The sequence below is a fragment of the Tachypleus tridentatus genome, chromosome 6, assembly GCF_004210375.1.
Source record: "Tachypleus tridentatus isolate NWPU-2018 chromosome 6, ASM421037v1, whole genome shotgun sequence".
Classification (NCBI taxonomy): Eukaryota; Metazoa; Arthropoda; class Merostomata; order Xiphosura; family Limulidae; genus Tachypleus; species Tachypleus tridentatus.
The window spans coordinates 84,223,139-84,240,027 of NC_134830.1; the positions used below are offsets into that span (position 1 = coordinate 84,223,139).

The 16,889-nt window shown below is 35.7% G+C and overlaps 1 protein-coding gene across 1 annotated transcript in view; it reads right to left on the reverse strand.

Annotated features, from left to right (window-relative positions):
- The window catches only part of Arpc2 (Actin-related protein 2/3 complex, subunit 2), an 80,771-nt gene that overhangs the window by 57,830 nt on the left and 6,052 nt on the right, over nt 1-16,889 (reverse strand). Inside the window, exon 2 of the mRNA XM_076505835.1 lies at nt 7,661-7,754. Within this exon, the coding sequence (XP_076361950.1) occupies nt 7,661-7,754 (94 nt within the window). The remainder of the gene's footprint in view (nt 1-7,660; nt 7,755-16,889) is intronic.

Below are 16,889 nucleotides of genomic sequence, written 5' to 3' on the forward strand. Positions count from 1 at the left end.
AGCAACAGCAGATCATCTGTTTTGAAAAAGCATGACCCACCAAGGAAGGAAAACACAACCCCAGGTGGTATGCTTTAAGAAGGAAAGAACTTTTGAAGCATACAGTAAAGACAGTTGCAAACAGCAGAGGTGCAGAGGATGTTCATGAGACTATGTATAAGCTCTGAGCTGGAGAAGCGCAGAAAGCCATGGTGCAAAGCCAAAGTCCCTGATGATGAATGGGGTCCAGCATCTTCAAAGCCAAGGTCCTGGCAGAGCCATAGACAAGTGATCCATAACCTAGTTTCAACCAAATAAGAGCACAATATAGCTTTAGCACAGAACATTGATCCACTCCCCAAGTGGTGGAAGAGAGAACATTGAGAATGTTCAGTGCCTTTGGAGATTTGACCTGTAGCTGCTTGATGTGTGGAATAAAGGTCATCTTAAGGTTAAAGATAAGCCCCAAGAACTTTGTCTCAGGGACCACAAGCAGCACAACTTCACCAATATGGAGACCAGGATCAGGATGAATATCCCATTGGCAGCAGAAGTACATGCAAATGGTTTGAGATAGAGAGAAGTTAAAACCATTTACTGTGGTCCACTTCAGTAATTGATTGAAAGCAATCTGTAGCTGTCGCTCAATATACCTCATGTTCGATGACTGACATAAAATGTGAAAGTCGTAAAAATAGAGCCAATTTCAACAATAAGAGGGATTCATTTAGTGATGGCATTAATTTTTATACTGAAAAATGTGACACTGAAAACACAGTCCTGATGGAATCCAAGTTCCTGTACAAAAGAACAGGAAAGTGTCGAACCCACCTGTCCATTAAAAATTAATAAAAAATAGGTAAATGGCCACATAACCCATATAAATAGAGGTCTTTCAAAATTTCACATCTCCATGTTGTATCATAACCCTTCTCAATGTCAAAGAATATTGATGCAAGATGTTGTTGTTTGAGAAAGGCTTCTCTGATTGACATTTCTAAGAATAAAGTGGTGCATGGTGGAGCTCTGTTGTCAGAACCCAAACTGGGTGGGTGTGAGAAGGTTGTCTGATTTGAGGAACCAAACAAGACTAGCATTAACCATTCTCTCTTAGGTCTTACAGAGACAGCTCATCAAAGCAGTTGGACAGTGGTTTGAAGGAATCTTGGGATTCTTCCCAGGCTTAGAGAAAGGTAGGGCAATAGTTTGGCAACAGGCATCAGAAAAAACACTCTCCTGCCAGATATAGTTAAAAACAATCAAAAGAATAGCAAGAGAAGCAGGAGAAAGATGGCACAGCATTTCATAGTGTACATCATTAAGCCTGACCAATGTACTGCTAGTTTGAATTTCACCAGTGTAAAGGGACAGTTATAGTCATAGAGAAAATTAGCCTGAAAGAAAAAAGGTGATCACTCTGCCAGAGTCTTGATAGCTAAGAAAGTGGAGGAAGAAGCAGAAGTGATAGATACCTGGCAAAAACTTTCACATAGAGTATCAGTGATGCTCCAGGTATCAGCTAATTTCTAGCCATCAGAGAGCAAGATCAAGAGGAGGACAGAATTATATTGCCCACTGACCTTTTGAATCTTGTCCCATATGACTTTGGAACTGGTGGTAGAAGATATGCTGGCTGTGAACTTAATCCAAGAGTCCTTCTGCTTTGAGGTCTTACCCACCGAGCACATGCATGGGTCTGCTGGAAAGCGATGCAGTGCAAGAGTGTGGAATACCAACAAAAAGTATCCCAGGCCCATTTTGGAGCCTTCCATGATTCCCCCATGGACGAAGATATCATGGAAAACGTGTTGAAGGTTTAGGAAATGTTGAGCAGCTGCTTGTATAATACAGTCAGTTACTGCTGTTACACAGTCATCTACTGATGCCTTAAAGATGATGGCAGAATCAAGTTCTGTAAAAGTAGTGAAAGAGGGCCAGTTTGCTTGATCCAACTTCCACCGGGGCACGCGTGTCAGGTGGCATCAACCACGACCTGTCCCTATCATAATTACAGGAAAATGATCACTGTTTTATGGGTTATTGCCAACCCTCCCTGAAAAGTGGGAGAATAGAAAAGGGGAACAAACTGAGAGATCAATAACAGTAAAGAGCAGACTAAGTGTATGAAAATAAGCATAAGAACCACTACTAAAAAGAGAAAGGTTGCAATCAGAGAGCATATATTCTACAGAGCAACCCCTCCCATTACTATCAGCACTTCCCAAGATGGGATGATGTTCATTAAAGTCCCCCATGATTAAAAATGGAGACGGCAACTGTTCAACGAGAGCATCAAGGTCTGATTGGTCATAGGTCTCTCCATCACATAGCCTGTCATTTATGTACAAAAAACTGCCAAAAGGTGACTGTATCAGTTGGTTTCAAAAGTTTCCTGTAAAGAAAGACATACAGAATGGTAGGAAGCAATCAGCGCTTTGATGTCATCCAGATCAGAACGTAAACCTTGACAGATCCATTGTATCAAGGTGGCCATTTTTATTTCTGTGGGCAAATTGGGTAGAGAGCACTTCTGTTTATGACCACATCTTTTTTCTTCACTGTCTTTATTTGAGAGAGGCTTGTCAACCTCCATGGATGCTCCCCTGGGTCAATGGGGCAGATCTTTGCTCTTGGAAGAGGATTCCAGTGACCGAGGACATGAATGAATGATTATTTTGAATTTTGGGGTGGGAGAAGAAGAGTACCCAAGGAAATGCCTGTATCCATAACCAACAGAAGTGAATCTTGGGGTTTGGTGGAATGTAAGTTAGGAACAGAGGTGGGTGTTCAAGTTGATTCATCAACATTTTTAACCATGAAGGTCAAAAGACTTATGTGGTTTGGTTGGTTGATTTAGTGTTTTATGGCACAAAGCAGCTAGGCTATCTGGTAAAAAGGTAAAAATAAAGTAAATATTGTAAAATTCATAAAAGGAAATGAAGGTAAAACAAAACACAGTTTAAAAATAACATAAATGGCATTAAACCAATGTTGACATCCAGTCTGCAATGTTAAGAGAGAAACCACAGTAATAGAAATTGTAAAGGACTTTCTGTAGCATAATGGTAATGATCATAACCCACCATGAGACTAACAGGTAAGTACAAGAACCATCGTCAGTCACTAGAAGTTGAACTGGAGTCCTGGTTCCGAGTTGTGTGTCATTATAGCCAGTATCAAAAAGTAATAAAATTGTTAAAAGACACACAGAAAAATTGTAATAACTAGCCAGAACAACTAACGGGTAGTTCAAACACCAGCATTAGTCACCTAAAGTTGGCCTTTCCAGTCCTGGTGTCAAATTATTTAATATCATGGCCATTTTCCAATTTCAAATTGAACTAGAGAGATAGAGACCCTTAAAAGGGAACCACAATTAAAAAGGTGTAATAAATAAATATCAAACACTGAAATGACATTAAAAAGATTAATCACCATTAAAAAACTAAAAACTTTATCAAGGTGGACAGTGTCACTGTCGCCAATAACACTGTCTAATGTTATGGACAAACCTTGGAACAGAACATGTTTAAAATAGTGCCATCGTTGAGAGTCGTAACAATGGCAAGAAAGTAAAATATGGCTTACAGTGATTTGAGTGTTACACAAAATACACACTGGTCAATCAGTTCCAGATAAAAGAAAACGATGAGTTAAAAAACTGTGACCAATTCGTAGTATAGTTAGAACAACAACTTCTTTCCGATCCTTGCGGAAGCTTGACGGCCAAAGTCCAATATAGGGTTTTATTTGAAAAGGCTTGTTCTCGCGTTGCTCACTCCAACTTGACTGCCAGCTGGCACGGAGCTAAGCCTTGAATACAGGACCATAGTCCATGTATGGAATAGGCACAGTGGTGATAGTGCCAGAGCAGATAGATTTAGCTGCCGTGTCTGCAACCTCGTTCCCCGTTAAAAGTATCTCAGGCCCGTTTTTGAGCCTTCTGTGCCATGAGGCAGGCAGGATTCCACCACGGACGAGGATATTGTGGAAATGTGTCAAGGTTTTAGGAATACACTGAGCAGCTTGTATAATACAGTCAGTTACTGCTGCCACACAGTCGTCTATTGATGACTGACTGACGATGGCAGGATCAAGTTCTGCGAGAGCAGTGAAAGTGGACCAGTCTGCCTGATCCAGATTCCATCAGGGCACGTGGTTAGGGTGGCATCGACCACGGCCAGTCTCTCTTGAAAGTATAGGAAAATGATCACTGCCTAGTGGATTATTGTCAACCCTCCATGAAAAATGGGAGAATAATGAAGGGAAGCAAACCGAGAGATCAATAGCAGTAAAGGACTGACTAGGTGCATGAAAATAAGTGGATGAACCAATATTGAAACGAGTAAGGTTGTGATCAGAGAGCATACACTCTACTGAGCGACCCCTCCTATCAATAACAGCACTTCCACAGAGGGGATGATGTCCATTAAAGTCCCCCCAAGATTAGAAATGGAAACAGCAACTGTTCAATGAGAGCATCAAGGTCTGATTGATCATATGTCTCTCCAGGGGACAGGTAGAAAGAACAAACAGTGATGGTATGGGCCCAAGGAAACGCAGATGGCTATGGCCTCCAAGGGTGTGTTGAGTGACAAAGAAGGGTGCGCACATGCTGATCAACCAACAGTGTCACCCCTCCATGTACTCGTCCATCACACAGCCTGTCATTTCTATACAGAGAAAACTGCCGAAAGGTGACTGTATTAGCAGGTTTCAGAAATGTTTCTTGTAAGGAAAGACATTCAGGATGGTAGGAAGCAATCAGTGTTTTGATACCATCCAGATTAGAACGTAAACCTCGACAGTTCCATTATATCAAGGTGGCCATTTTTAATGATGGGTAGGCGAAGTGGCTGGAGAACCCTTCTGTTTACCACCACGTCTTTTTTCCTTACTGTCCTTATTCGAAGAAGGTCTATCGCCCTCCATGGATCCTGCCCTGGGTCAATTGGGCAGGTCTTTATTGTTGGAAGAGGATTCCAGTGACTGAGGACATAAACGAATGATTGTTTTGCATCTTCGGATGGGAGAAAAAGATATATTTGAAGAAATGCCTGTATTTGAAATCAAAGGATGTGGATCTTGGGGTTTGTTAAAATGTATGGGAGGAACAGAGATGGGTGTAGCACTTGATTCATCAACCTTTTTAACCATGGAGATCAAAAGGCTTTTCAATAGTTTTGAAAACCATTTTATTGAAGGCACAGAGAGATCTGTCTGCACTGCCACTGTAGTTGTGAAATGAAGTGCAGCAGCATATGTCCAAGATGAAGTGGCAGACAGGAATTTCAGAGCCTCAAGATAACTAATGTTGAGTTGTTTTCAAATGCTGCACCTCTTTTTACTCCAACCATTTAGGGCAAGAACAAAAGTAGAAAAGGTGAGAACCATTGCAGTTGACACAATGTGGGTCCATGTCACACTCATAAACATTGTGGTCCTTGTCACCACAACAAGCACACGTCAAGAAACCAAGACATGATGTCTTTGAGTGACCTAACCACTGACACTGGAAACATCTGAGAGGGTTTGGAATGTATGGCCATACCTTGCAATTAAAACAACCTTCCTTGATGGTGGCAGGTGGATGCAGTGATGTAAATGTCAGAATGAGGACATTGGTTGGCATTGTAATTCCATCTTTGCGAGTAGAGATACACATAACTGCAGAAACTCCTTGGGTTGAGAAACCATCAAGAATCTCTGACTCAGGGATATTCTTCAAATCCCTCTCAACAATAACTCCTCATGATGAATTCAAAGCAGCACAAGGCATAACTTCAATATGTATATCCCCAATTGCCTTTTAATGCAAGAAGAGTTCACTGTGTTGAGATGTGGATGTTTCCACCAATGTCATCAAAGCAAAGCTTCTTCACTGATTTTGGAGAGCCAGCAAGCCCTTCTTGTCCTTTCTGAATAAAAAAGGGAGACATCTGCCCTAAACATTTGTCTGAAAGAGAATGTAGTATAAGAAAATGAGGTACTGGTGTTACAGATGTTGAAGATTGCTGTTCAGACACTTCAAGATGTGGTCGTTTTACCTATGGACTGTATTTTTACCATTTTATTTAAGTTTTTATTGGAAGGATCCATAATAAAAAAATAATTTTTGTGCCCACTGTCCCCACCCACCATGGAGCCCTACAAGGGGATGCACTGCAATACCAAACAAGGGCACTGCAGCAATGCCAGGGTTTTGTGAGCACAATATCCAAACACCAACATCAGATACAATGTCCACAACACTTGTAGAGTACATCTAACACTGGTACTTCATTGACCCTAGCCCCAGTGAACCAGCAGACTGACCCTAGGGGGGCCATCCTAAGGCTGCCACACAGGAATTCAAGGCCAAAGTGGTGTGTTAAGGTTGGACCCCTCAGCCACCAGGATCATCTCTTCCCCTTCATGTGTCACCTGACAGAGGAGATACATGGGTGGATGTTTAAATCCTAGAAGGTGTAAATTGAAAGAACAGAACCTTCCCTGGGAAATCCCCTCACTATGTACAGGAATCCACACCAAGGGGCACAGAAAAGGTAATAACTAGTTTGGATGAATTTGTAACTGATCTTGTCGCATAATAAGAAAGCCAAAATTTGCAAGTTAGGAGAAATTGTTGACTTATTCCACATTATTAGAATATTTTCTTTGGTGTGTTATTTTATTTAATAAAAATAATTTAATGCATTATTAACACTAGTGTAAAAAGTAAGATTAACTGTCATCAACAATCGACAGCAAGATAAAACAAGGAATTTTGGGTAAGTATTTTATTTCATATTTATTCTTGATTATCATAAAAGCAACTAAAATATGAAACTAGGGATCTTTTTAGGTGAGTTTAGATTACATTAGGCAAAATAAATATAAAACTTTTCTCGAAGCAAGCACGTGGGTAATATAAAACATGTAGCAATGTGAGCTACATGTTTCAGAGTGTCTTAGAATTTATAATGGTATGGATAGTAGGTAGACATGATTCAATGAGCAATCAAAATGGAAATAAAACAAAATTTAATTATAAATTGATGCATATTGTTCTGAGCTTAATGCTGCTTAGGATAAACGAAAATAGTTTTGTTACAGTTTAAGTCATTCTAGAAAGAAAATAAAGGTAATTGATTTCAAATTTTTAATTTTGATGCTTGGCCAAATTTACTGATCCCAGTAAATAATAGCTAAATATGAAGTTTTACTGAAAAAAATAGTTTGATATGTATTGAAGATGTTTTATAGATTACACAAAGGAAATCTGTGATTTTTGAGATGAAGAAAAGTATTTCTCATTTTAACATGAACAATTACTTTTCACACAACAATTCAAAACAAATACTTAATATATTCATGGCAAATCTTCAATTCAGTTTATCAAAAACAGTTCACAAGAAATAAAATTTTTTGTATGTGAATGACTTGTTATGTTAACTGAAAAACTGCAAAATTGTGAAGATATGCACACATAATGTTGAAACTGAGAAATATTAAATTTGTAAATCATGGTTCCAGGCTACTGTTCAGTGAAAATTTGCAGTGATAGAGGAAGTATTAAGTCAAGAAAAGCTTTTGTGAGAAGAGGTACGATATTTTATTGGAAATATTTGTAATAAACGAAAATGATATATAAAAAATTCAGCCTTGCAATAGATCTTTAATATTTGTTTCTTGTACTCACTCTGACTTTAGTCTTGTCTCCATTTACATTAGAAATATGGAATAAAACACCATCAAAATCGGCAACTGTCACATCTACAGATTCAGGTTTGTTTCTAAATGCAAGAAATACAAATTAATGAAGTATTAATAAGAAAAGAATAAAAGTAATAGATTAGATACTCTACTTATATTCACTAAATACTATTTTTATATTATTTTTACATCATCACTTAACTGCTTCTGAATCAACAATGAACTAGATATTTCATAAGATAAATCCTATCCAGTAAAATCATAAAATTGAATTGCCTGAATTCACTTATTAACCTCCTACGTAGGCCTCATACATATTTTTGTATGAGGTGGCACAATTTCACAGCTATAATGATAACCAAACACTACTTCTAAAGGACAAAACTCATCTCTTAAACTTTACTATTACTGTATCTGAAGCAAACATGCTATTCTAAAAATAAAAATACTTTCATACCAAAAGAACAAAATAAACTTTGATCATACACATGTGGAGAATGTTCGTACTTGTAAAGTTTTATTCCACTTCTATTATTTATTACTTTAATGGCTAAAATCATACACTTACTTTAGGAGTTAACAGGTATCTCAATTCTTCTGTTCCACAACACAAAGGACTACATTACTTTAATAGTATAGAAAAACAATGATCAGTAATGCATTTATGAAGTAAATATTTTCTTAAAATATAACTGATTATCATCTGAAACAAAATTTATAGGAAAAAATATTAAAAGCAGTGTTTAACGTTTCACAAAAGATCACAAGTCAAAGACCATGTCATTGTGTTTGTTGACTTGCATTCAAAATTTAATGAACTAATATTTTATGAATTTATCCCAAAAATTTTGAAATCAAATTGTAGATTATAATTCAAACTTTAATATTATGTACATTTTCTTACTGTAAAAGTAAATATTAAAATAACACCTAAATATAAACTTTAGTGAGTCATGCAGTATGTTAAATGCAACACTGTTTATAATTAGATATTTGTGATGTTAAAATACTTTGTATATAGTTTTGCACAAATTAAAAACTCAAATTACTCATATTATCAAACTAGAATATAAAATAAGAACCTCATCTCTTGTCATTTTGCTAAGGTATGACTTATATACTGAATCAAACACAGTGGTCCCATTCACCTCTTTCCAGTTTTAGATATGATCCCTTATATACACTTGCTTTCATATATGACATGTGAATAACCAATCAACAGTTTAGAATGTCCCCAGAATGGTTTTTTCAGCCATTGTAATCTGTGAAAAGGTTACCACATTCTTTCAAACAAAAATTTCAAGTGGATAGGTTGTGTCTTTAGTCTGCTCGAGGTTTCTTTTCTTTTTTTAAATCTAAATACATGTTAGTTTCTAAGATTAATAAATTATAGTGGAATTTTGTGGTATCAGTGTAGTTATTTATGATTTTTAGGTTATTCAACTGTATATATAAGGCCTAAAAACATTGTTTGATATCCTCCACATGCAAAATTTTAAAAGGCTTAGCAACTTATGTCAAGTAACAACTAAGTATAAAGATTGTAGGAAGAAGAGATAATTGTTTCCTTTACTTCTTGATTTATTTTTCTATACTGTAAGAAAAATAAATTTTACAATCCATTTCTAAATAGTAATAATCTATATATGTAGTCACTTAGACTAAACATCTGTATTCTTGTGTTATAATATGTATTCATTCTAATATGAAAAAAAATAACCATAATTTATTTCCTAATTTTTTTGATGGTTACAAGTTTGGTTAAATGACAGTCCACACATAGAGTATAGAAAATAACAAAATATAAAGTCTTACTAAAAACAAACATTTGTAGTGTATTTAAAAGATTTTAGAAATTACTAAATGTTTAAAATCTTTGGGACAAAGAATGTTTCACATTATAACATGAGATCACTTTGCACTTAGACTGGTAACAAAACACTATTTTCACAAACAAATCTTTAGTAAAAATATTTCATTAAAAATTTTGATTTCTTATATATAAAATACTTGTAATCTTTAATAAAAGTTTACCAAATTTTGTGAAGATACATATGCTGTATCAAGAGTTACAGTGCAAATACTTAATATGTGCAAATGTGTAGATGAACCTGTGTATATTGTACCAAGCCAGTAGGGAAAGGGTTAATATAATAATTTATATAAACCTTTGTTTACAAATGTTGCCAAAATTGCAGACTGTTGTTCAAAGGAATGAAACAGGATGTCAAATGTAGAATTCCACCTGGTTGAGATGTCTTGAATCAGCTTGTGTTGAAAAAACTTAAAATTATATCTCTTCAAGTATTTACTCATTTTAATAGCATTCCTGCTCTTTAAGATATAAACTATTTTGAAAATATGGACTCAAAATCAGTCTAGTCCAAACCATATACACAAGACAAATTAACAAAATCTTGCATGTCTTAATAAATTTTTCAAAGTTTGTGGTACCTTTTATTCCAAACTACATATAAATATTTGTATAGCTTTGGAATCTTCACCCTTTTCTCCTTTACTTTATATAACATAGTTATACATGTGTACATGAGTGTATATATACACTTGTTTTTAATCTGTTTAGGTACTATCAACTCTCACTTCCATATCAATTATGATAACACTACAATTTGTTATCCCAAATTAACCACTGGAGATGCCATACTATAACTTTTAATATACAAAATAATATATTTTGTACATTTTCACAAATTGTTTCAAGTTTTCAGTATACATATCTTTTGAACATAAAAAAATTAGTTTGTTTAATTCAATACTAGAATTCAATTACTAGAAATTTGTAAATATGGAGTTATAGTTTTGACTGTTCCAAGTGAAAGTGATTTTCATATTAAAAATTTTTCACTTGAAAAATTGTTAAATAAAATATGAAGTTTTACTAAAATAAACAGTAAAAATTTATGTTTTTATACCATAACTGTATGTGCTTCTCAATCTGACCAGCTTCATGATCAGAATAAGAAATATGAAAAAGTTAAATACCTTTTTCCTTTCACAAATGACTTCAAATAACAAAACATTTTATCTTAAATAGCTTATAATTTATAACAGTACACCTTTCTACTTAATTTTATTGCCTTTTGACATGTCTAACTAATACTTCAATCACACAAGTTTTAAATCACTTAATGAATACACAACTTTAAATTACCATATTGAATTTTGTAATACAAGAGCTGTTCATGAACATACCTCCCAGAAAATTGTTATCCAATACCTTATGTTTCTAATTTTTACATTAGTTACTTTTATATCAAATATATAATATACAAGTAAAATGAGAAAGTTGGTACTTACTCAGGCTTTTGTTTTTTGCTGATGAACATTAAAGCCTTTTATTTAAAAAAAAACATTAATGGTACTAGTATGTAAAATAATATTAATTAAATAATGCATCTAAGAATACAGAATAATAATATGTACAAAACAAACCATGTCCTATAACTATCATAATTTACCTGGGTTTCCTACTGTGCAATAAGAACTTTTAAACTTCTTGCTAAGTGAAGTTGGTCAAACTGATCAACTTCACATTGCAATGTTACAAAAAATAATAAATAAAATATGTATTTTACTGAAAACAATGAAAGGCTTAAGGGCTATACAAATGAAAGTTGGCAATTTCCAGGGAAGGAAAAGTATTTTTAATCTTAACATGAAAGTCACTTTATACTTGAAACACTCAAAGCTCTGACTCCATATATTCATAAACAAATTTTTAGTAAGAATGTTGATGTTAAAAATTAATTTTTTTGTATAAAAGACCTGTAATATTTACTGAAAGCTTGCAAAATTTTGTAGATACATAAAATATATTAAAAGTTACAGTACAGCAACTCTAATGGTCAAATTTCAAACTGGAGACAAAATAGACAATACTCTGTACAGAAAAAAACAGCATAATACTTCATTTGACAAATTAGTACTTTGAAATTTTATATGTCATAAATAATATAGCATAAAATATCAGAGAAAACTATTGGCAACTGTGGAAAGAGTATATGACAAGCAAACATGGCAACTGGATCTGACTTTCTAGCTGATGTCTCCATGCACAAATAAAATTGAAGGTTATCAAAATTAACTTTGTCTTTTTAATACTTCTCAGAGGAGTGGTTAGCAAATTAGAAAAGGTAGGTAGGTATTTCATGTTTATAGGCACAAAGCTATTAGGCTATTTGTGTCAAACAAGATGTAGTCTACTATAATGGTGTATGAAAATGAAGGTAAAAATATATATAATATGTAAAAGTAAGACCTGCAAGGAAGACTAAAGCATTAAGTTCAAACTTGCTGTCAGTCACCTGAAGTTGGCCTTTTCAGTCCTGGGTTCAGGTCAAAATAAAACTAAAATGTGTAAAAGAAATCATGCTAAAACAGTGTATAGTCCAATAAAAACCTTAGATCAAGTTAAAAAGACCAATGGCTCTTAATCTAAAAACATGAGTGAGGCAGCCAGTATCACCTATAACATTGGCTAATTTCAAGAGCAAACCTACCTTAAAAATGGTGTCATCATTCTTGGTTATAACAAAAGTTCCTCCCTTCGATCTTTACAGAAACAAGATGGCCAAAAGTTAAAGGCGGCTTGATTTAAAAAAGCTTATTATTTCGTTGCTCACTCCAGGTCAATTGCCAATTGGTGTATAGTCAGGTTTTGATAATTAAGCCATAGACCATGCATGTATGAAACAAGGACAGTGGTGATACAGCCAGAGCTGATAGACTTTGCCACTCTGTCAGCTAGCTCAATCCCACAAATACCAGCGTAACCTGGTATCCAAAAAACTGGACAGAGACAGATGGGCCAGTTTGTTTTGGATATTGATAAAAGAATAGGATGGTAACTAACATGGAATGATGTCAGGGCCAATAGACAGCTGAGTGAATCAGTATATATCGTACAATTCGTATATTGCATAGTTTTAATATGATTCAGTGCAAGAGAAATGGCATACAATTTGGCAGTGAACACAGAAACAGCAGAGGGGATTCTGCGTGCTGCAACCGAACTGTAACAAACCATGGCAGAACCTACAGTCACCTGATTTTGAACCATCTATATATATGGGAATAGATGGAACTTTTGAAAGAGGTTCAGCAAATAAAGAGCAATATTTCCAATCAGGAGTACTGGCCTTCCTCAGATGACTCAAGAAAGGTTGGGGATAGTAATTAGCCATGGTAAAAGAGGCCAAACTGTCGATACTGCTATGCTATTCAAAGATATATCCAATTTTCCTGATTGTGCCCGAATAAAAAGGCTAAAGGGAACAATGACAGATTTTCTATTACAGAAAAGTGTGGCCCACTGAGGATGGAAAACAACCCCAAGTAGGATGCTGTGGTAAAAAGTAAAGTTTGGAAGCATACATAAGAAACAGTTGTAAACGGCAAATATACAGAGGGGGTTCATGGGACTCCACATACAAACTTTGGACTGGAGAAGTATGAAAGGCTCCAGTGCAAAGCCGAAGCTCCTGATGGTGGATGGGATCCAGCATTTTCAGTGCTAAGGTTCTAGCTGAACCATAAACCCATAGTCAAGTTTGGAACAGACAAGGGCACGATAAATTTGAAACATGGAGTACCGATCTGCTCCCCAAGAGGTGGCAGAAAGGACATGGAGGATGTTCAGTGCTCTTATACATTTGACACGAAGTTGCTTCATATGGGAAATAAAGTTTAATTTACAGTCAAATATAAGACCTAAGAACTTTGCATCAGGGATGACAGGAAGCACATCATCATCAATACAAAGGTATGGATCTGGATGAAGACCCCACTGGCAGCAGAAATGGACACAAACAGTTTCAGAGAAAGTTGTAAACCATTTGCTGTGGTCCACTTAAGAGTATGACTGATTGAAGTTTGTAGCTGCTGCTCAGTAAACCTTATGTTTGATGACTGACATGAGATACGAAAGTCATCAATGAAAAGACCATTTGCAACTGTAGGGGGTAGCTGTTCACTGATGGCATTAATCTTTATAATGAAAAGTGTGACACTCAGAATACAGCCCTGAGGGACTCCAAGTTCCTATGAGAAAAAATGGGAAAGTGTTGAGCCCACACGAACCTGGAATCGACATTTCATTAAAAAATTGCAAATTGCCATGCAATCTGTATGAGCAAAGGTCTCGCAAGATGCCACATCTCCACATTGTATCATAAGCTTTCGCTAGATCAAAAAAACAGAAACAAGATGTTGTCACTTCAAAAAGACTTCTCTAACTGATGTTTCAAGGTGAATTAAGGGGTCTATCATGGAGCGTTGTCTTAGGAATCCACACTGTGTGAGAGAAGGTTATTTGATTCAAGAAATCAAACAAGACAAGCAATGGGATAGTAATTTGAAGGAATCTTTTGATCCTTCCCAGGTTTATGAATAGGAGTATAATAGCTTGGCACCAAGTATCAGGAAAGACATTCTGCCATGTCCAGTTAAAGATAGCCAGGAGAATAGTAAGAGAGGCCAGAGAAAGGTGGCGTAGCATCTCATAATGTATTGGGTTGAGGAATAATTCGTGAACGTTTTTTCGAAGTTAAAAAAATATATTCATAAATGAAACTCTTTCACAAATTATTTCATGTCATTTGGTAGATAATTATTTGCTCTAATAGATGGTGTGTTTGATTTTCATATGTCTTTAATTTTTGCTTTCATTTTCAGTTCATTAAATGGAATGTCAAGTGGACAAAATCGAGCATTTTCGACACCATCTGCTTTTCGTATTTAATTTCTTGCAATTTCGTTTAAAACAATGCATACTATATACCTAGGTATTACATGAAATAAAGGATCATAATAAATGTTTTGGGTGTAATGTGTTCATGCATTGAAGTATTGTATAGTCTTGCATGTAATGCTTGAACGAAATTATTTAAAAACGCTCACAAATTATTCCTCAACCTAATATATCATCAGGTCCAACAGATGTATTGCCAAACCAATGAAATGCAAGTTTGAGTTTCACCAGTGTAAGAGGGCTGTTGTAGTTATAAGGATGATCAGTCAAAAAGGAAGGAGGCAGATGTTCAACTCATGTTCTAATAGCTATGAAAGAAGAGGATGAGTTTGAAGAGCTAGATACATGATAGAAACATTCATCAAAAGTATTGGCAATGCTCTGAGCATCAACAACTTCATGGCCATTGAATATTAAGATAGAGAGGGGGACAGAAGTATACCATCCACTCACCTTCCGGACCTTGTCCCATATAACTTTTGAACTGTTAGTTGAAGAAATGTTGGAGGTAAATTTAATCCAAGATTCCTTCTCGCTTTGACGTCTAGCTCGCAAAGCCTGTGCATGGGCTTGCTGAAATGCAATGCGGTTTGTAAGCATGGAATATCTATGAAATTTATTCAAAGCACGTTTCTGATTTTTACTTGTTATAGAACAGGCAGAATTTCACCAAGGGCAGGGATGCCATGGGAAAGATGTCAAAGGGAGGCACTAAGCAGCTGCTTGGACAATGCAGTTAGTTACTGCTGCTATACAATCATCTATCAATGATTTACATAAGATGGCAGGATCAAGTTCCAAGATGGCCAGTTGGCCTGGTCGAACTTCCACTGAAGCACACTAATCACAGCCAATCTCTCTTAATATGATAGCAAAATGATCACTACCCCATGGATTGATGTCAACCTCCCAAGAAAAGAAATTGGAAAGTGAAGGGGAGCAGATAGAAAGATCTATAGCAGTAAATAACTGACTAGATGCATGAAAATAAGTGTAACAGCCAGTATTTAAGAGAGACAGAACATGATTTAGGAGCATACGCTCTATAGCCTGACCCCCTCACATCAATACCAGAACCACTCCAGAGGAGATTATGCCCATTAAGATCTTCCAAAATTAAAAAGGTGGTTGGCAGTTACTCAATGAAGGCATCAAGGTCTGAGGGATGATAATTTTTTTCCAGGGGTAAGGTACAGAGAGCAAACAGTGATGGTACGACCCAAGGAGATACAGATGGCTACAACCTCCAAGGGCATATTCAATGACAAGGACCAGGTGGGCACATGTTGATCAACCAGCAGTGCTACTCCCCCATGTCCTTGTCCTACACATGACCTGTCATTTTGGTATGAGTATTGTTGAATATTAACTGTATTAGTAGGTTTTAAAAATGTTTCCTGTAAAGAAAGACATTTGGAATGATAAAAGTCAATCAAATCCTTGATGTCATTTATATTTGATTGAAAACCTCGACAGTTCCATTGGATTAGCATGGCCATTTTACTTTATTTTGGAGGAGAATTTGGCATGGAGACCTTCTGCTTGTGACTGCACTTTTTTTCTTTACTGGATGTGGGTTGGTCACTCTCTGATGATCCTGCTCTGGATCCAGTAGGCAGGTCGGAGTTTGTAGACACATGTTCCAGTGACTGAGGACGTGAACGAATGGGTTAATTTTTGGGGTGTTAAGAGAGGAAGACTTCATGGAAACACGTGGGCTTGAAGTTTGGCAATGACTGAAAGATGCGGTAGGGACAGAGATAGAAGTAGACCACCCGTCTACAGGAATTCAAGGACAAAGTGGTGTGTTGGAGTTGGACCCCTCAACCACCAGGATCCTCTCCTCCCCTTCACAGGTCACCATGCACGGCAAACACATAGGTAGATGTTTAGATCTCAGAGGAGGTAAACTGAAAGTACAGAACCTTCTCTGGGAGGTCCCCTTACCACATACAGGAATCTACATTGAGGGGCAAATTATAGAAGACCTAAAAAAACAAATGATACAATTCTCATTATATGAGAAATTAAGAATTTTTTAAAAAATATTTCATTATAAAATTAAAAGTTCTATGTTATTAAAATTTGATTTATTAACTATCTTTTGTTGCCAAGTTTATTCATATACAAAGATAATAAAAGTTTAACTAAATTTTGAATGTAATTCTATAAAAATCCATAATATCCACATTTTGACTTGCTCATAGTGAGTTATTGAAGAGTAAATATTTTTGTTTTTTTGGGTGATCACCTTAAGTTTCCAAGTATTTTATCTTTCTCTTTACAAACAGGTCAATGGGTATAAATGATGATTATGGACTTGCCAATAATGCATGCCAATACAATTAGCATCATAAGAGTTTATAATTCAAAGTTTCATTTGTTTTAATTTTGTAATTTTAAATATAATTTTCAAAAAGCTAAATATGCTTTTAATGTGTGTCAT